Source organism: Gouania willdenowi, chromosome 5, assembly GCF_900634775.1.
Source record: "Gouania willdenowi chromosome 5, fGouWil2.1, whole genome shotgun sequence".
Classification (NCBI taxonomy): Eukaryota; Metazoa; Chordata; class Actinopteri; order Blenniiformes; family Gobiesocidae; genus Gouania; species Gouania willdenowi.
The window spans coordinates 33,117,998-33,138,956 of NC_041048.1; the positions used below are offsets into that span (position 1 = coordinate 33,117,998).

Consider the following 20,959-nt stretch of genomic DNA (forward strand, 5'->3'; position numbering starts at 1 on the left):
TTGAATAAAACATAATGTGGTTAAAAATGTCTCTCATAGCTTTTTGTTGAATGACAGAGTGCTCTGTTTTCAGCCATTGTGAGTTTCCGTGAACGCTCGTATGAGCGGGTCCCTTTAAATGTTATCATCTTAAGGAATTGTGGGTCAGCATTATCTGGTCCAGCATTGCTCCACTCCTCCTTCAAAGTAGTCCAAATTCCACTGGTACCCTGTAGGTCAACAGCACTGATGACGAGCGTTTAGTTTGGTATGTATTTTAAGTTGGATGCCCTTCATGATACAACCCTCTGTGGTTTGGGACCAGCACAAGGAAGACCTGGCTTGTGCCCCTCTTAAGGCTGCATTATTTTTTGCAGTGAGCATTGGCTAAAAACTAAATGTGGCAGTGTGGAGTGTTTCTGCACTCCTCCTACCGGTTTCTTGGAGCGCTCCTCCTTGCGCACCTGGCTTGGTGCTGATTGCGGGGCGGGGACCAAAGGGATTTAGGCTGAGGTCTGTTGTGGCTCAGATCCTCTTGTCTCTCCTGTGCGTGGATCTCTCCTCTTCCGTGGGTCTGCGGAGCTGTGCCTGTGGCAGTGTCGCGGTGGCTTAACACGCTGTGGTCACCTTGTGTCAATCACCACTTTTCCTCCTCGTTGGTGAGTTTTTTGCTGCCTTTTATGCACCATTTGTCGGCGGTTGCTTTGGGAGCAATGATTGCTCCTCTTGGGTGAGTTTTACGCGTAGTTGCTCTTCTCGCTACCGGGCACTCACGTGCTCTTCCTCCTTCCCTCCCAGTGTCACCGCAGCTTGCATTAGCCACCGACAGCGGTTTGTTTAAGCCATCAAAGAGTGGGATGTTTGGGTAAGCAGCATGACCATCGCCTTTTGACCCATCTGGCTGTGCCTCGTCTGCCCTAATGCCTTTTTCTTTGTGTAGTGAAGTGCTTCAGTAGGTGCATTTTGCTCACATATTCTGCGGTGGCGGGGAGCGCGCCTCTGTTGGGGTCTTGGGACCGGTGCTTCTCCTGACTGGTAAGCTGCTGGTTTCTGTCTGGCTCCCTTAAAATTAGAATCCTTCTGTCTCCTAATTTGGTGCATTTACACCACAGCGGGACCAAACTGCACCTTCCGCGTCTGCTGGGGATACGTCTTGGCCCACACCATTCATCGCGCTGTGGCACATCTCCTCCCACCTGTGCTGTTCTGGATGCCTTAAAAATACAGTAAATCTCCCAACCTTGTCTTGGGATTTTCTTTAACACTTTAACATTTTCTTTAAAATATTGTATATCTTATCTTTTGCATGTTTTGTATTTTGTTTGGGTTTGAGTTTGTTTTATTTAATGCATCTACACTATTTTAAAAGAAATGATCGCTCCGAATCCAGAAATTAAAAGCGACTTCTGACAAGGCTTCAGTAATCTTTATTTCACATCTCAGCCTCACTACAATATTTTAGATTTTAGGGTGCCAAAAATTCACACAGGATTCCAGTTATTACAAGAGAGATGTACTGATGCAAGTTACGTTTTTTGTTTGTTCAGGTTTTTTTTTCATCTCTGATCCAATTCCTGGATTATGTATTATAGAGTACAGTTTTGCAGTTGGGGTGGATTCTAAATGGGAACAAATTGACAGTCAAATTAAAAAAAAATAACTGATCGAGGTTCAAAATAAAAATGTATCAAAGACCTATTATCAGATTATTCATTTTTTTAGACTCCACCCTGATGCCACAGATCCCCTGTGTCTGTTCAATTATTTGATGAGAGCAAAATATTTATTTATATGGTTCATGTCCTGTGTTGTTTAAACCTGGAAATCTGCAATTTAGGTTCATATTCAGTATTGATCTGTCCAAAATGCTCTGAAGGATAGCTAAAATATTTTTTTTCATTGAATTTTTGAATCTATCATAAAGCTGCATGATTATGGCCAAAATGAAAATCAATTATTTAAATAAATATTGTTTTACAATTATTGATCACAATTATTTATCACTTTAAAGAATCCATCCATATTTTCCTTTTTGGAAATCATTTTATACAAAGTGTGAATTTTTCAGTGCAAAATTAGGTTTTAAATAAAAATCACAATACAAAAAAAAATTGCCCAAGATTTTTTTTTAAAAAGCTGACTGAAATACACTAGAGGGCAAAAATGAGATACAAGTCATTGGAAACCATGAGTTGGAAATTCAGCAGAGCCCACACTCCAAATGAAAATATTGCAAATCATGTTAATTTACTTGTGGCAGCCAAACTCGTGATCACAATTAAAATTTGAATAATTGTGTAGTCCTAATCTGATACTAACTCTTTAAATCTCATTACATTGTCCTATCTTGCAGAAAAGGGAATCCCCAATGAGCTGGCAAAAGATGGTTGTCCAGCCAAACTTTGTGAGGATCTCCTGCCTGTTGGTGGTGTTGCAGCTGATATAGAGTATTAGCAGGAGGTGGGATCCGCTTTGAAAAGGGAATCCATGCTTGGACTGATTTACTAAAGGTTTAGAGGTATTAAAACGTGTGCAAATGTGACACACCGAAATGTATTGTCACATTTTGTAATTGTGTTTTGTTATTTAGAATGACTATTATACAAACACAATTGTATTTTTGTAAAATAAGTTATGTTGAAGGTGATCCTGAATGAATACTCTCTTTTCTGCTCTCTGAGTCAGTCTGGCAGAAGCAAGAGAGCGGTGAACAACTACAGTCGACTCAGTGTTTTCTTTGTCTTTTACAGGTTAGTAACTGAAGTTTAAAACATAGAACGTTCATAATATGATTCATTTGTAATCACAGTACATGTCTTACTGGTTTTATAACCCTGTGCTCAGTTTGTGTGTAGAGAGAGTACTTAAGGTTATGAGTGCCAGCATGCTAAGTGAAGTGCCTCGTGTATGACTGCCAGTGTTTGGAATAACGGCGTTATGTAACAGCGTTTGTTTTTCAGTAACGGGGTAATCTAACTAATTACTTTTTACACCGTTACAACGCCGTTAATGTTACTGAACGTTAAATGCAGTGCGTTACATGCATTGATTGAATAAACTTTTATCCGAAAGCATCCCCTGGCTTCTTACTCAGCTGTTGTGAGGAGGTGGGTTAAAAACAAGGTGAGCGATTATGATTGGCTAAAGTGGCGTCATGTTTCATGGTAGCCAATCAGAGCCAGTGTTTTTACACATGTGCCAGCAAGAGGAGGCGGGTAAAAAACAAGGTGAGCACTTATGATTGGCTAAGGCGGCGTGCCAGCACATGCGACACACATACACATTGCGTGGAGCAGTCTGATGAAAAGTTGTCATTTTTAAGGTGACGATACAAACACTACTTTAAAATAATTGTGGTCAAAGGCAAGAACGTAAATGTGAAGTGTACATTATATCCAGGAGAGAAGATTTTGTCGACATCCGTTGTAAGCAACTCAAATTTAATGAAGCACCTCACAACGACACACACATCTAAAAAATGTGACATATAGCAACTTTTTTTTTTTTTTAACAGTAACGCAAATTATTACTTTCCTTGGTAATGAGTTACTTTTATTATAGAGTAATTCAGTTACTAACGCAGTTACTTTTTTGAACAAGTAGTGAGTAACTATAACTAATGACTTTTTTAAAGTAACGTTCCCAACACTGATGACTGCTAACTTTTAGCTCTACTATTTTTTTTAGATTTTCAGTTGGTTAAAACCACTCCTGAAACGGTGTGAAGTATAGAAATAGATAATGAAGCCTGTTTATGTATAAAATTAAGACCTTTGCATCAGATACATGTTATGTGCTTATCTAATAATTCTGTCAGTTGATATGGGTTTTTCCCATTGAGAATATTGCGCAGTAGCAAAAATGCTAATTTAGGTAATTTTACCATAATGACCTGGTGTTTATATTGATGTTGTATGAACAGTGGGATGGGATTTAATATGTTGTGTCATATCTAAGTGTTTAAACTGCACTTAGAAAAATAACATTTATTGTGTTCTGGTATTTAGACATTTGTTTAATAAAAAAAAGTCTGGCAGAAGCAAGAGAGCGGTGAACAACTACAGTCGGCTCAGTGTGTTTTCTTTGTCTTTTAAAGACATAACTTAAGCTGTTTCCAGGTGCTACCCCGTACCTGTTACACAAACATCACTCCACGCGCTAATAAGGCATACAAACACCAGGGAATCAGGACTGTGCGTCTTCTGCGTGTCACAATGCACCCTCAATCCATTTAGTGCATTTCCCTCTGATGAATATGTAAAGTAGGCAGATCTCATAAGGGACGCAAAAAAAATGGGAGGAGGAAATGCAAATTCCGGCGACAGTGCCTCAGGTGGTAGTGGGTCGTCTACTGATCGAGAGGTTGGGGGTTCGATCCCAGTACCTGACTATGTGTCGAAGTGTCCTTGGGCAAGACACTGAACCCTAAGTTGCTCCCAGTGGTTGACTAGCGCCTTGCATGGCAGTCCTGTCCCACTGGTGTGTGAATGTGAGAGTGATTGGGTGAATGAGCTGATATGTAAAGCGCTTTGACACTACTTCAGTGTGGTGATAAAGCGCTATATAAAATCAAGTCCATTTACCATTTACCAAATGAATTATTGCAGTGGGCACAATGCAATTCATCAAATCTGGAACTGTTTGCGTTCATTGTTTTGGCACCAGAAAATAGTACATCTGACAAGCAGGTGCAAACACACACGCAAAAAAGGAAAAAAAGGCTCCAGGTAACTTTTCTAGTATAAGAAAATAATTCAAATAAAACAATCGTCAATATTAACAGCCACTGAATGAGAAAATGAAGTGTGAGTAAAGTGAGTGTGAGGGAGAGAAACAGCTGGATGCCTGAAGCCTTTGTGGAGTCCGGTACGTGTGTCCCCGCTGTGGTGCAGAGGGTCACGGTGCACGGAGCTCCATGGATGTCGCTTCGGACGCACTGCTCCAGTGAGCTCCTGTGGCTTTCTCTTCATGTTTTGACCGTCAAACTCTCAGGTCATGTTGATGTCAGGCCAGAATCAGCTGATCAGATGTGCGATTTACACAGCAATGGAACAATGTTGACATCTGAGTGTGCATGACTATTCAGGAGCTCAGACCTGCTGGCTGATGTTTTAAGAGCAAAATTACAGTCCTGATGGAGCAGACACATTAAATTAGGGAGGAAAAATTACACCACTGGTTATTTGCCTATGAGTTATTAAAAGCAACTTTTTAATTTGTTCTGCGCTTTATATCTTGCCATCTTCTCTTAACTTCAGCTGCTGTTCTCCGACTTTTCCCCACAACATTCACTCTTTCACTGATGTCCTCCCAAACCACGTTTCTCCTACTAATACTGACATGTCTTTGCTGTAAGTTGCTGTAATCAACTAACATATTTCATTTTGCTGTTTCAAAGTCATTTTTTTTGCTCTTTCACCCTCCATATTCAACACAACACGTACAAAACGCTAATTTGAATAGGGCGGTCTCCACCACTTCTGCACATGCACTAATCATTGCTGCAATCTTAGTTAATTCTTCGCAGCAGGTGAGGAAACTGCATCCTTAAACAATTTAGGGACACACCTGGTTTACTACCCTTTTTTTCAGATCTTAGTGAATCCGCCCCTTAGTGTAGACCATAGACTGTAAAAAGAATGGACGAGACAAGCTCCCTGGAAAGTGAAGCTTTTTTTTAGAGCTCTCCCTGCTGACTGGCTGCATTAAAGATCATAAATCCTGCATCCTCAATGATAACAAATGGGATATGGGTCAAACTGTAAAGTTAAAATACTCAACACATATTTTTTTCCAAACCTAAACTCTGATGTGACCAGTAGTTATCACCCTACAATGTGTTCAAGTGCTCATTTTTCTGTGAAGTTTGTTTTGAATTAGTTTTTTGAGGTTGAAAATTGGGATTTGACGTCATATATGATGATGATTGACAGCCGCGGATCTTGCGTAGCTCTCTTTGTAAATAGCATAGGCAGTTACGTCATGAAGGAAAACCGAGGTGCCATTAAACTTTTCCGTTCAGTTTTTTCATCTTTTTTTGAGTTAGTAGTACAAACCTCTATGATCTGATCATCTGCACAAGATGTCAGTAGAATTTTCAGTCGGTCAGATACTTAAGTTCTTGGCGTGGCTGGGCTGCGTAAGTCAAAATGGTCGGGGCGTGTTACCAGGCTCCTCCTGCCAGACCCTACTGCGCAGACTCTGGCTCCAAATTACGTCAAATTTGCAATATGGCAGCACCCCAAGGGCTGTATTTTGGCTTCAAGAACATTGAGTGGGAACAGCTACAGTGCACGCCCACTGGTGTAGACCAGGAAATCTTATTCCTCCTCTTCACAAAAAGCTACAGATACTGTGTTTAAGACAGTAGAAAGATCCTTAACCTGGTGGACCTTGGAGTGAAATTGTTCTGCTCTGCATAGCAGACAAAATCATCAACAAACACAATACATCAATAATATGACAAAAAATCTCCCTCTCAATCATATGCAGTAGAGAAAAAGAGTGCCTTTAACTTTGATTTAAAAATGTTCACATTGGATGCTGACTTCAGCTCTGCAGGCAGTTTGTTCCACTTCTTTGCAGCATAACAACTAAACACAGCATCACCATGTTTACTGTGAGTTCTGGGCTCCACTATCTGACCTGTGTCCATAGATATGAGCGACCTGCTGGGTTTATACCTGACTAACATCTCACTGATGTATTCTGGACCAAACCCATACACAAATTTATACACCAGCAGCAGAACTTTAAAGTCTATTCTGAACCTGACTGGGAGCCAGTGTAAAGACTTTAAAACTGGAGTAATGAGCTCTGACCCCTTTGTTCTGGTTAAGACCCATTACAATAGTTCAGTCTGCTGGAGATAAAAGCATGGGCCAATATCTTCTGACCTTTCTGAGTCATTAAACCTTTCACTCTGGAGATGTTCTTTAGGTGGTAGAAGCTGTTTTTGTGAACACCAGAACACCAAGGTTTTTGACTTGGTCTTTAGCTTTTAAAGATCGAGACTCAATATACTTTTCCATTGTGTCAAGGCAACATGTTGATGGATTCAGCTGCTGAACAGTTTCCTCTATTGTTTTTGGGTTCACTGTAATAAACTCTAACATTGTAGTTGACTCATCCCTCAGTGGTTGAAGCTGTTGAAGCTTTTTGTTATTTTGCTGGTTTGTTCTGATGTTTGACGTTATTGATTGTATTGTATTTTTTGCATTTTCCAGTTCACAGTAATTCAGGGGCTATCTGATCTGGTGGGGGTTGTGTGCTCTTAAAATTCAGAAAACCATGTGCGAGAGTTGTTGACATGTTTAGCAATAATTTCAGAAAAGTATTGCTGCCTCGCTTTGAACAAGTCATCATTGAAGTTACGCAGACTTATTTTGTTCTTGATTAATTTGGAGTTATGTTGATCTCCGTTTATGCTCAGCTCAGCTTCTACAATCAGATTTCAAATTCGGCATTATCGCAGTCCTCCTCTTTTCTGTGTGTTTGGTTTTTCTTTATATTCAAAAGAGATAAAATCACCAAATGTTATTTCTTTGCCATGAAATATTTTTTTAAAGATGGCAGCAACTCCACCACCTTTACCGCAAGTACGACACTTAGTGAAATAAATAGTCTTGTGGTGCACTTTCATTGAGAATAGTATTACTGATACCATCATTCAACAACATTTCATTAAGAAGTAAAAAGTCCAAGTGATGTGTCAAAATAATATAATTATTTAGCAGTGATTTGTTAACAAGAGATCTAACATTAAGAAAAGCTCATTTTAAAGACTTTACTGGAGACACTGGTGGACTCTTTGGATGACATGTTATAGTAGTCAAATTGTTATCTCTATTAACCTTTTTGTTTTACCTTTGTAACCAGTCACCACAGGAATTAAAGAAGCTGCATTAACTTCATAAGGCCCTGACCTTTTCTGGTTCTTCCTAAAAAAAAAGGTATTGCAGTCTGGACCCAGCACACATCAGACCTGTGTTGCTCTAAGTTGAACACAGCTGGCCTGAGGAGAAGAGTGATCCTGGGCCTGGTATTGTCAAGAAGGGATGGGTGGTGCTGATTGGTTCTTTAGGGCAGGGGTTCTCAACTCTTCTCACCCTGGGAGCCACATTTTGCCTCGGTCATCAAATCGCGACCCACTTTTTTTTTTTTAATTCAACCAACCAAATGTTTTTGTTTTTTTTTCCAAAGATAGCTGTTGAAAACATGCATATATAACCTTTTTTAAAACATAAATCTATATATTTTGCTGTGCAACATGCATTTCACAGCATGCCTGTCAGAAGAAAAGTTTCTTTCAAAATAAAAGACAAGTTCAACATGACATCCTCGACCCGCCCAGTACAGGTCCAGACCCATCAGTTGGTGGGGTAAAGGATGAGGTGTCAGTCTTGTGCAAGACAACATAAATGCATTCTGAAATCTGATACAGCCGACCAGTTTGCAATTCACTATGGTTGGGACTCTTATTTCCATTCTAATTATGCTGACCTTTTAATGCATACTTTACAGGCGCTAAGGTTTTGTAATAGTTTTCTTCTCATGCAGGTCCAACCTTTTAAACTTCCTGCAGAAGAAGATTTCATAAGTGTGTTGCCTATCATCGCACACAATACAAGAAACTAGTGTATTTTGTGGCTTTTGAAGAGTCATGCTTCCTATCAAACCTCTTATTTTGCCAGTTTAGCTTGATTTCTCAGGAATGTAATAAGTTTGTCAAAGTGGTTCTCTGCTGTAATGTTGCTTTGATCAACCATGTACATCAACCAGTCTTGTTTCCCGAAGTCTGGTAACTTTCTCTCTATGGATTTTATGACAAGTGGGTTCTTCAATACACCAGAGTTTCCCAGGTCTGTTAGGTCCGCAAGGGCTATTTCCACAATCTGAAAGAGTTCAATTACTTTTCGTGGAGGAGTCGCTTTTACAGGTGGTCAAACTTTTTAAGGATTTCAATGGCAATAGCTGATCTATTACCATACCTGTTCTCAAAGTTTCTGAACATGTATTCTGCCAAGTTGTAGGTTGACAATCTGATTTTTTCATATAGATATTTCCAACTATTTCTGTCTAAATGTTGCATTTTCTTTACCTCCACAGATCCGGGCAGTGATCTGTCAGATCTTGGCTGTGGTGTAATTGTTTTGCAATTTCCTTGTTGATATTGAACGTTACATAGAGCTGTTGTTGGGATCAGCCAATACAGTGTGTGTGTAGGGTCACGTGATATATGGCAAGTGACGGGGTGTGGTGTGTAAAAAATAAAGTACCTAAGTGATGACACGCAGTCCGACTCTTTTACACATTCCTTCAAAGAATAGAAGATGCGACAATGGCAAAGCGCAAAATAAGTTCAGGGGCTATCTAAACAACTCAAGAGTAAAGTTTCAATAAACTCATGAGGTCAATAGCCATTTACTGTATATCCATCAATTGTTACCCTTTCCAATGATCTAATTTACAAATGCCCAAATGTAGTGAGACAAAGGATTCTGTATTATTTCTGCGGTCCTTTGACAGGGCACCTCAACGTAAATTTTTCATATCACCAAACTGTGATTCTAACATTTCCTATTATGTAGCAAGAGCTTGCTCATTTCTCTCTCAAGTCAACAAAGAGATCATTACGTTTGCTTTAATCTACTATTGCCTTATGGAATGCTCCACTCCCTGGCCGTTGACAGTGTTCATCTGACACTACTCACTTTGACAGCTTCAAACTTGATCCTTCATTTTTATTACAGTTACAAACCACCATTTGGTTTGTGTTTTAATATTTGATGTGTGAGTGAGGTGTGGGTTAATGGAGAGGATCAGAAGGATGAGGCAAGTGGGACTGTTGACACTTCTTGTTTTTATTATTTAACTGATAGCTCCCATGACATCAATTCATTATAACTGATTAATCGATTGATTTTTGTTATTGATTCATTCATTAATCCCAAGTGACTACTACATGAGCACTTGTTCAACATCACACAGTGATAGCCCAGGTTGGATTCAAACCCGTGACCCTGCGGTTACAAGCCCTCTTCCTCAACCGTGGGGCCATCACTGCCCAGAGGGCCCTTCAGAGGGTGAAAGAGCTTAACAGAGCTTCCAGTAACCCGGACCCCATACCAGCCTTTCCAAAACTTGGTATCTTTTCCTCCATGTTCAAAAGAGACAAAGCGCAAACCTCTGCCGTAGTGAGAGAATGTATGGATGACCTGAAACAAGAGCAGAAAATTAACTTTATAGAATGACTGATGTCATAATACCTTTGTCAAAAGCCAGCAATCCACTCTGTTAAAACCCAAGATGGCTTTATAACCTGTGTCCATGGGCTCTGTTCGGGATCCAATGTTTTCTGAAGTGGCTGGAATCTGGCAATGACCTCCTTATTCTCATCCAGCAGCTGCACAGTGATCTGGTAAACAGAGCCACAGTCCTTCCTACCAGAATACCTGCCAAACAAGCATTGTTTTAATCTCTCAGCCTCTTCTCTGATTTTAGGAGCAAATATTGTTGTGGTCTTACCAGTCCTCCACAGCAACCACAGGCTGAGAATCCAGCTGTTCAGCAGAGTAGCCTTCAGCCAACAAGTCGATCAGCTGACTCTTCAGACACAGCCTGAGAAACAGTTTTACAGAGTATATTAATGTACAGATTTAACTTGTTTTTCATTTGGGAGAAGATAACAGAAATAGTGACTCAAAAACATTTTTTTTTTCATATAACGTATAATGACTACCAAATATTAACAATAATGGTAGTATGATCCCTTCCAAGTTGAACAGTGATGTTCCCTAAAAGTCAACTTTCTGCAGCTTAACTGTGGTGTAGAGTGAAAAATGCTGAAAAGAACTTACAAAGAATTTGCCATGTGAGTGCTTGGTCCGCATTGCCGGCAGTAAGTCAAACTCGTTTCCAGTGAGGGTTGGACTCCGCCAGGGCTGCCCTTTGTCATCAATTCTGTTCATAACTACTAAGGACAGAATTTCTAGGTGCAATCAGGGCATTGAGGGGGTCTGGTTTGGAAGCTCCAGGATTGCGTCACTGCTTTTTGCAGATAATGTGGTCCTGTTGGCTCCATCAGGCCGTGACTTTCAACTCTCACTGGATCGGTTCGCAGTCGCGTGTGAAGAGGCCGAGATGAGAATTAGCACCTCCAAAATCCATGGTTCTCGACTGAAAAAGGTGTGGGTTGGGGATGAAGTTCAATCTCAAGTAGCTCAGGTTCTTGTTCATGAGTGAGGGAAGGATGGAGCGAGAGATCGACAGGCGGATTGGGCGGCGTCTGCAGTGATACAGAGTCTGCACCGATCTGTCGTGGTAAATAGGGAGCTGAGCCAAAAGGCTAAGCTCCAGATTTTCAGGTCGATCGATGTTCCTACCCTTACCTATGGTCATGAGCTTTGGGTCATGACCGAAAAAATAAGATTGCGGGTACAAGCAGCTGGAATGAGTTTCCTCCGTAGGGTGGCTGGGCTCTCCCTTAGAGATAGGATGAGAAGCTCAGTCATCCGGGAGGAGCTAGGAGTAGAGCCGCTGCTCCTCCACATTGAGAAGAGCAAGACGAAAAGAAAAATGGTTACATACAACACTAGAACCAACAGAACTAACAACAGCTGGAATAACCTTGATGTAGAGACAAAACAAGCTGCAAACTTGCGTGTCCAAAAGAGACATTCCCGAGTGGTGACGTCATGGATGGAAAGGGAAAAACCTTTCGAACAACTTCGAAAGAAGATGAACTTTTCTTGAAATGGAGGAACGCAAACAACGTCTAGCAGGGAACAAGGCCGACACGAACAACGATAGAGAGGAGGAGGAATAAAAAAAAAACAGACAACACTGACTACAGATGGGAATAAATCCTACACAAAAAAGGACTGTTCAGAACAACCTAAGAATGTTTGACCAGAGAGACAAGCTTTGATGTAAATTTTCGGTGTACAAAACAGGGGACGGGGCCTAGATAAGCAAACTGCTTCTCTTGTCTCCTTTTTCGACATGTACAAAAAAAAAAAAAAATGTAAAAAAAAAGGGAATGTAGCCATGTTGGAAATAAACTCAATAAATAAAAAAAAAATAAATAAATAAAGATGGGGTGGCTCGGGCACCTAATTAGGACCCCCCTGGACCCCTCCCTAGTTAGGCGTTCAGGGCACGTCTCTCCGGACCCCAAGGAAGACTCAGGACACACAAGAGAGACTAAGTCTCATGGCTGGCCTGGGAATGCCTCAGGATCCCCCCCGGAAGAGCTAGAAGAAGTGGCCGGGGAGGTGGAAGTCTGGGCCTTCCTGCTAAGGATGCTGACTCTGCAACCCGGCAAAGGATAAGTGGAAGAAAATGGATGGATGAATGGACAATGTATATACAGTATAGCTGTCCTGCTTGATATTGATGGCGACACACTGCCACTGCTAATCCCTCTGTTTTTTTCAGTGAAAGCTATTAAACTACTAAATGTTTTTATCTGTTTTTTACAACAATATCTTTAAGTATTTTTTGTAAATTTTGTTTACCATTGCCTTAGAAGTTAATTGCAGAAAAAATACTCACTCAAACGAGGTTGCAAAGAATTTTCTCACTCCAACAAGATTGATGTCATGACCACATGCTCCAGGTATGTCCTCCACCATCATTCCGACCCCGTTATTCTCGGTCAGTTTCCAGAACGCCAACTGCTCTGTGAAAAAAATCTACAGTCACCTACTCGGTTCATTGATTATCATTCTCCGTGAGTCAGAATGACATCACACTTCTAATGTTGACATGATATGACTTAGGTTGTTATAGTGCCACCAACTCAATGGACTGTTGCTAAAAACCAAGCTAACCATTAGTAAATTGTGGCCTTTATTTTGAGCAGCGCAGCCCAGACAGCACCCCCGAGGCCAAGTTGAGTAATTATTCAAGGTATGTACAGAAGCTGTTTTCTCCCTTAAAGGAGCAGTATTATGCTATTTTTCACCCATCTCCAATTGTTCGAAGAACCCCAACAACATATTATTTGAGGCTTAGTTTCCCAAACTCTCCTGTTTTTCGGAGTTTCAGCTGTCTGAAAAGACACGTTCATGACCGCTCCAAAAAACAGACCGTTTTTGGGCCTTCATATCAGGGTTCAATAAAATAAAACTGCCTAATGGGAAAGGCGGAAGGAGTGTTCCTAAAAAAACAAAGCTAACCATTAATAAATTCTTTATCTTTGTGGTATTTATGTGTAACAAACGACAGAAAATTAAGAAAAGTCACACTTTTGACTGTCACATTCATTATCATTTGTAAATGTAAAATATATTATGGAGCAATCCTTATGAATTCAGACACATCTTCACATGAAACATGTCTTAGTTGACCATCTTTGCAACTAAAGATGTCCCAATAACACCTTCAACAAACCTGCCTTACTGTGCAACATGTGACCTCCAATTCAGAGCAAAAACAAAGGTTTTTGAAAATGTGTTATACATTTTGGTAACCAGTATTAATTGAGCAATGCCCTAAATTTATCTCATGAACTGATTTCATCATCAAGCATAATACATTTTCTTTAGAGATATAATATTCTTTGACACCGACTGTAAACCTTACCTTCCCCACTGGGATTCTTAATGAGGTTTCTGGCCATGATCACAGTTCACACAAAGGGCACTGCCTGCAGAGGAAGAGCAATGTAATTCTTATTGTAGATCAAAAGAACGAGAAAAGCTTGTGCTTTTTACCAGTTTGCAAAAAGAACACAAATGATTACCTCAAAAGTTGTCTGGAAAAAAAGGTTATATCTGTTAATATAGTATGGCACCTGCTGGATGGGGTTTGTAGGCAGTAGTTTATACACATATCATTTTATTGAGTGTATTAAATCCCCCTCAGTATAGTAATACAAGAAAACAATAGTTACAGCTGATACTACAATAATGACAGCTTTCTGAGTCTCTGACACATTTGGTTGGAATTGATTTGATGGATTTTTAACAGTTTAATAGGTTAGAAAAGACTTGATCCACAACCTAATGCCTTGACTGCTGACTCGTTCCTTACATGCTTAATAGGAATAATCAGAGTGGATCCAAAAGTTTAACTGATTTAAACTGTAGCATAGATTTTTAAATTCTCATGATGAAGTGAAGCCAAAAAATCGTTTAAAAGGCTTCTGACAAACATGGACAAATAACTCCAGACATGGAGGGAGGTTCATGTTCACAACCACTGTTATATATATGCCATAAAAAAACATGGTACTCACAACAGTAGAAGTCCAGACAGGTGCTTCTGATTCCTCTGTTTAGTTCTTCTGCAGGGTACTGATCTTTCAACTGGGCAGCTTTTATATCCAAGTAGCGCACAGAAAGAGGAGGAAGAAGGAAGCAGGAGAGATCACCTAGAATTTTCCCGTAAAGGTGGAGATTTGAGTAAAATATCTATTTCCTTGACATGCATCTAGCAGCAACCGATTCTATCAAAACTAATCCTCCAAGAAAGATATTATCTACAGCATAACAACTTTACGACAAGTGTAAAAAATGAATACAATTTGGTCAAAAGGGGCTTAAGCAGTAACTTAGGACTGTGTTTGAATTATTTACCAAGTGACAAAGGAGTAATAAAATGTAGGACAGTAGATTTGTACTTAGAAATGGTAAAAATAAATGCATAAAATTGCAGAACCTGATAACCGTGACCAGTGTTGGACCTACAGGACCTTCTCTGCAGCCTTAAGAGGGACACAAGCCAGTGTTGTCCTTGTGCTGGTCCCAGACCACAGAGGGTTGTATCATGAAGGGCATCCAACGTAAAACGTATGCCAATGTAAACATGCAAAGCACTCAAATGAGTTTAATACTGAATCAGCTGAGGCCCGATTAAGTGGATGACGGGGTTAAGTAACGATGTTAGGAGTCTGCCTTAGGAGTTAGGGAAAAACCATCACGTTGTTCTGACAATCAGACACACTTTCACTAGGTGATGTAATTCTCTGACGGCGGCGAGGTGAAAAAAACTACACATTTTCAAAAATACACTTTCCCCTGTGCCTCTAATCGCTGTTATATTCTCAAATACCGCAAGGTTTGAATTTAAATCAACAACAAACACGTCATTCTCCTATGAAACAACTAGGGTGAGTAAAGGCTGGAATACACTGCGATTTTTTAAATCGTTGTTCTCACACTGTATGGATCGACACTCTGACACGATCTGACTGCTCATACTGTACGTTCGTACATGACACGTCGGGGTCTTGTTTCAGGAAATGCAACGTACAAATTAGAAGAAGAAGAACTCTGAAGCGTCGCCATTAAAACAGACGAAGAAAAAGATACCGGAAGTGGAGAGACACTCGCAAATCTCAGCAAAAAGAGCTTTAAGAAAGAAAAGACGGCAATGTGATGGATCAGGAGCTGACTGAACAGACGTGGGCAGTACAGTCTGTTTGTTTTACAGCTGTCCTACGGTGTTTGCAAATGCGCAGTGTGAGAGTTTAAGGTAAGCCGGTCCGTGGCACTACTTCAACTGTGAGAAACTCTCACGAGGAGCGACTGGATTTCAAATATGTTTGATTTCCTTACGACCATACGATTGCTGATCGGGAGCTGGTCGTGAGGTGTTAATCGCTTCTTGTGACCCCATGTATACTACATGATGCACAACACACAATCTAGCAGGGACTCGCACGATCCCAAAAATAGACGTACGTGTCATGCCCTCTACCTCTGGCATCTCCTGAATTGGTCCGTTGGCACCATCTGGTGGTCTCCATGCCTCACTGTCCGGACTACTCACCTCTAATCATCAGGATTGCTTCCAGCTGCAGCGGGGAGTGGTCTCCCCACCTGCAAGTATTCACACCACTACATAAGACACCGGCAGACCACAAACCGACGCCAAACCGTAAACATTGCTCACTCCGACCCTCTCCGCCGCTGGGATAGCTCCTGTCTCCTTCCCACCTGGAACCACCATCACCTCTGGAATCCCTCAGCTCACTCCACCCTTCAGCCGGTTCTTCCCCACTCCTGTGCCAGGCTCCTTCGTTTCGTCCGCGTTGGCTGCAGCTCGAGCGTCTGTGTGTTCCTGCCCATTTGGGGTTTAGAGGTTTCCTTTGTTAGTTTAGCCCATTCTGAGTTTATGCCTTTAGACCTAGGGTTCTGTTTTTTCGTCAGTAGTTTCCTATTCGTTTTTATTTAATCTTAGTACTAGGTCTCCCTCAGTTTGCTCAGCACTTCCTTAGTTTCTCCACCACCCCACTTAGGGCTCTGGTAGGTTTTCTGTTGTATTCTGTTTTGTGGAATAAATCAGTTAATTGTATCTGTGCCTCCTGTTGTGTTGTCTGCGCTTGAGCCTCAGTTCCGTCTCGTGACAGTACGTGTCGAAAATCGGCTCTAAATGGGAGAAAATCGCACAGTTTATTGCTGCCTTCAGTTCTTCCCTGGTGTTTTGCATTTTAGATTTACTGTCTGATTATTAGCAGGTGAAAGAGTGGCTGTCAGGTAACTTTTGCTCAATATTTTTTTTTGTTGCCATTGCCTTGTGGTCACTTGTATTATGCTTAACTAATTTGTTAAATATTCTTTAACCAAATTCAGTTAAAACTGTATATCTAACATTCTGTGTTGCACAACTTTTATTGAAGAAAAAATGAGACATTTACAGGCGCTAACCCCAGAAATGTTTGAAATGTAAAATGTTGTGATGTTTAAAACAATGTAGGCCTATTAATATTGAAGTCGGTCTTTTAAAACTTGTAAAAGGCTAAACATTTACACACTGAAAGAGTCAAATGTTTACAATTTCTGTTTAAAACGTGGTTCCCTTAAGGCTGCATTACTTTTTGCAGTGAGCATTGGCTAAAAACTAAACGTGATGGATGTAATGGCAGATTTTTAAGAGAGAAGTCAAGCTGATCTCCTTCATTTCCTTATGAGGAAAATTCTAAATGAGATTATGAGTCAACAGAAAAGTTAAAAGTTCCTTTTTGGTATTTAGTGCTCCTTTAAAAGTGGGTTTTATATTGATAACCATCTTTCGTTTAAGGAACAGGAACAAAACTAAAAAAATCCCTTTGTGTATTGATGTAATTGAAGAATGTGTTTTTTGTTAAACTTCCTCATACTTGTCTAAAACTGAATGATAAAACCTTGTTACTGAATTGTGTAAGATAAGTCTTTTGTGTAATTTATGCCAACATTTACCCTTTCAACACATGTAATATTACTCATTTTGTGGGCAATGCTATTTTGAAGATTTTAATGTTAATGTCTAATGTTAAAGTTGTGCTGGTTAGCAGTCCTAAATATCTTTATATTCTAACTTGATTTCAAACTAAAAATAAAATAAAATCAATAAACGGATGAATATCTGACACTGTGGATGACGCTATTGTGATGAACTCTGACCCGGAACCAGTCTCTGTGTCTCGCAGTGCGAGATAATTAAGTCGCAGTGTGAAATAAAAAAAAAAAAAAAAACATCTATGTCACCTCCAGGGCTCTGTACTTTTTCACTATTGTTTGCAAAATTTTACACATTTAAGCTCCCCTTTGCCATTATATACCACCTGGTTCCTCTTTATTTGCTCATTTTTTGGCCACTCTTGACTGCTTTTGGCTCATTTTAGTCACTTTACACTCTTTCCTTGCCATGATTTTGCCACTTTCAGACCATTTTTGACAAACTGTAACCATGTCTGCCTCCACACGCTCGTCAAAAAAAAAAATGTAGCGGACCAGACCGGCCCGCACATACATTTCAGCATAAAACAATTCATTTTGGGTTAGTTACTCTTTAAAAAAGTTGAATCCATGTTTAGTGCCAAGACACTTCTTGTGTGCTTGTGTGTTTTACAGTATATAAAACCACATCACAACGTGGAACATCTGTCAGAATAGATAGATGTCTTTGATTGATTTGTATCCCTATCTTTTAAAAATAAAAACACAAATATATCACAACTTCCTCTTCTCCTGTCGCTTTTCATATCTCTGACTGTCAGGCGGACACATCAGCAATGCAGGCCACCGCCTGCATCAGGACCAAAGAGTCGGCTCTTATCCTGCAGGCAGAAACCTGCTTTTTATATCAGTGTTACACAGACTCAGTCTGTTACACTATAGTTTTTGTTAACTAAATGTTTCAAGTGACAATAAAAAAAAAAACTATCATTAATTTTAAAAATGCATGCTAACAAAAACTAAATCATAATATATTTATATGTTCGTTGACTAAAAAAAAATAAAAGACAATTTTGTGAGATGGAAAAAATTAATCGACACGTCAACACAGACACTGGTGCTAACATTAAAACAAGCACACTCAGTGGCCTTTTAACTTTTTGGGTGTCCTGTGAAAAATGTTGTTTGGGGACCCCGATTTTGGTTAAGTGAAAATCACAGAAAAAACACAAATAATTGTGTAAATTACAAAGTTATAAAATTTTAGTTATCTCTGTCACTCCAAATACACAAATGTTTGCCAGAGCTTGCTACTGTATTTTCCCCTGCCTCACATGTTGGCAGTCATTTTTTATCACACATTTTCTACATAGAATTCCTGCAAATATTCTTGACGAACAATCGCACACTTTTTCTCTAAATCACAGAAAATATGTCACAAAATTAAGGGATTTTAAAGTGAAGACTCTGTAGGGACTGATATTATTTATTGCTTGGAAATTGGAAGTGACAAATAGAGCGGAATAATGTTGAAATTGCCATTTTATTTTGTTAAACCATAAAAAACTATTATTACATCATTGATTAGTTGTTAAAATTAAATATTAACATGTTTGGCTTTGTGTACAGGACTGTCTTGGAGCTAATTAAAGTAACGTAATTAAAATATGGCCAATTTATGTCAATTCATCAAAAAAACAAGGCATGTCAACATGTTAGTGATAATATTCACGAGTGCCCTTTAGTATAATGAGAACAGTAATTCAGTTAAGACTCTCATTTTACTTTTAATTATGCATCATGTTACTATTTTCTGGTGATAAAATTTACTTTTAAAAAGTTAAACTTGTATATGTAAATTCATAGTTTTTCTAGATATTTTTCGTCGTATTTATCTTTTCAACATAAGGTTTAGCCTTTTACACATTTTAAAACACCCACTTCAATATTAATAGGCCTACATCAGGGGTGCCCAACCCTGGTCCTCAAGGGCCACTATCCAGCATGTTTTAGAAGTTTCCCTCTTCCAACACACCTGATTCAAATGATTAACTCATCATCAAGCTCTGCAGAAGCTTGATAACGATCCTGGTCATTTCAATCAGGTGTGTTGGAAGAGGGAAACATCTAAAACATGCTGTATAGAGGCCCATGGGGATCAGGGTTGGGCACCCCTGGCCTACATTGTTTTAAAAATCACAACATTTTACATTTCAAACATTTTTGGGTTAGATCCTGGAAATACATTTTTCTTTAGGTGATGGACAAAGTCTCAGAGTGGGGTCCACCACACGCTTTGAGAAGCACTGACCTAGAATAATGTGGTAACTATGACTACGTTCACATTGCAAGCCCATTTTTTTTTGCTCAAATCCGATTTTTTGTTTGTTCGTTCACATTACCATTTAAAATGTGACCTGTATCAGACTCCAGCGTGAACAGTATGCGGCTCCAATCTGACCAGCATGCGCATTGTCACGTTTGTCTCAAAGTATTTGTGCAGTGGAGCCGGAGAATGAATGAGCAGGTGCAGAAGAGGACGATGATAAAGAAAAAGAAAAAAAGAGCCAAATATTGTTTTGGCTTTTCGTGGTGCCGATTTGCCTTTTAACACAGGCCATTTATGATAAATAATGAATATATCATGATATAATAATAAAGTTGAATTGAATTGAATTGAATTGATATGAACCTTCAAGCTTTGACCCGAACCCGACAGAGCAAAACCAAAATCGACAGGTCGGACAGACATTGGGTAATTATATCAGTGCCCGACCCAAAACCGTCAGTTAAAACCTATTTTTCTCCTCATACAAATGACATATTTACACTTGTTTTTTGTGGTAAACCTGCTTTTATTAACAAACAACTGTTAATGTCAACATCAGATCAGCGCACGTGGTAAGTGCACGTCAAACACAGGCGCATGAGACATCTATTTACATAATCCACGTATCAAATATAAGGATAATCCCAATTCTGTCCCTGTCCTTCTCTGCTCCATGGTGATCAGAGGACAGCGCACCGTAGACATGAATACGTAGACTCCTCATTGTGCGCTGATCATACATCAACGTCAACGTTGACTCTGATTGTTTTTAGTTACTTAGCTAACTTTTCATATACTATGTATGTTTCTCAGCGATGAAAAACTCAGTAAACAGTAGGAGACAGCTGTCAGAGGGGTTTTCTGCCAGTCCGCCATCCATATTCTGCAGTGAGCACTTCAGACAGGAGGACTTTGACAGGACACAGTGTGTATGTGTGCGCCTGTGTGTGTGTGTGTGTGTGTGTGTTACGGCTGGTGCCGTATTGTGTTTACTGTGTTGGTGGAGGAGTGAGAGCTCTTCCACAATGTAATATCTATCCCAATGAGCGGGACAGCAGGGAGTGGCCATCACCACGGATGCTGATTGGTTCTCCCCAGGGTGTGACGCTACAAAAGGACTGTCTACCCCAGAAGCTGATGGAGAGCAGTAGTGACTGTGTGACTCTCCCTTGCTTGCTGTCCACCAAGAGTGTAACTGGCTGTGTGAAGTGTGTGTGTGTGTATTTAGTGTCCGTCGTTTACCCAGCGTTTTAAGTTATTTCCTTGTATTTAGTGTTCCTGGTTTACCCAGCGTTTTGAGTTTTCCTTGTATTCAGTGTTCCTGGTTTAACCAGCGTTTTTAGTTTGAACTGCACCTGGACTTATTGTTTATATTTTGTAAAGAAGCTGTAGGGGTGAGCTGCCATTTCATTTCCTGTTTTCGAGTGTTTTTGTGTATAGGCGTAATATAGGAGTTTATTTATTATTTTGGCCTTGGTTCACCCTG

The 20,959-nt window shown here is 39.9% G+C and overlaps 2 protein-coding genes across 3 annotated transcripts in view; one reads left to right on the top strand and one right to left on the bottom strand.

Annotated features, from left to right (window-relative positions):
• LOC114464078 (hydroperoxide isomerase ALOXE3-like) overlaps window positions 1–20,959 on the top strand; it is a 1,091,527-nt gene that overhangs the window by 1,043,281 nt on the left and 27,287 nt on the right. The window lies entirely within an intron of this gene.
• On the bottom strand, window positions 10,008–13,603 carry LOC114463423 (F-box only protein 2-like). The gene is made up of 5 exons (XM_028446970.1): window positions 13,567–13,603; window positions 12,535–12,661; window positions 10,507–10,599; window positions 10,301–10,433; window positions 10,008–10,196 (listed from the first exon to the last, which is right to left on the bottom strand). The coding sequence occupies exons 1-5, from the start codon at window positions 13,601–13,603 to the stop codon at window positions 10,008–10,010; spliced, it is 579 nt and encodes a 192-aa protein (XP_028302771.1).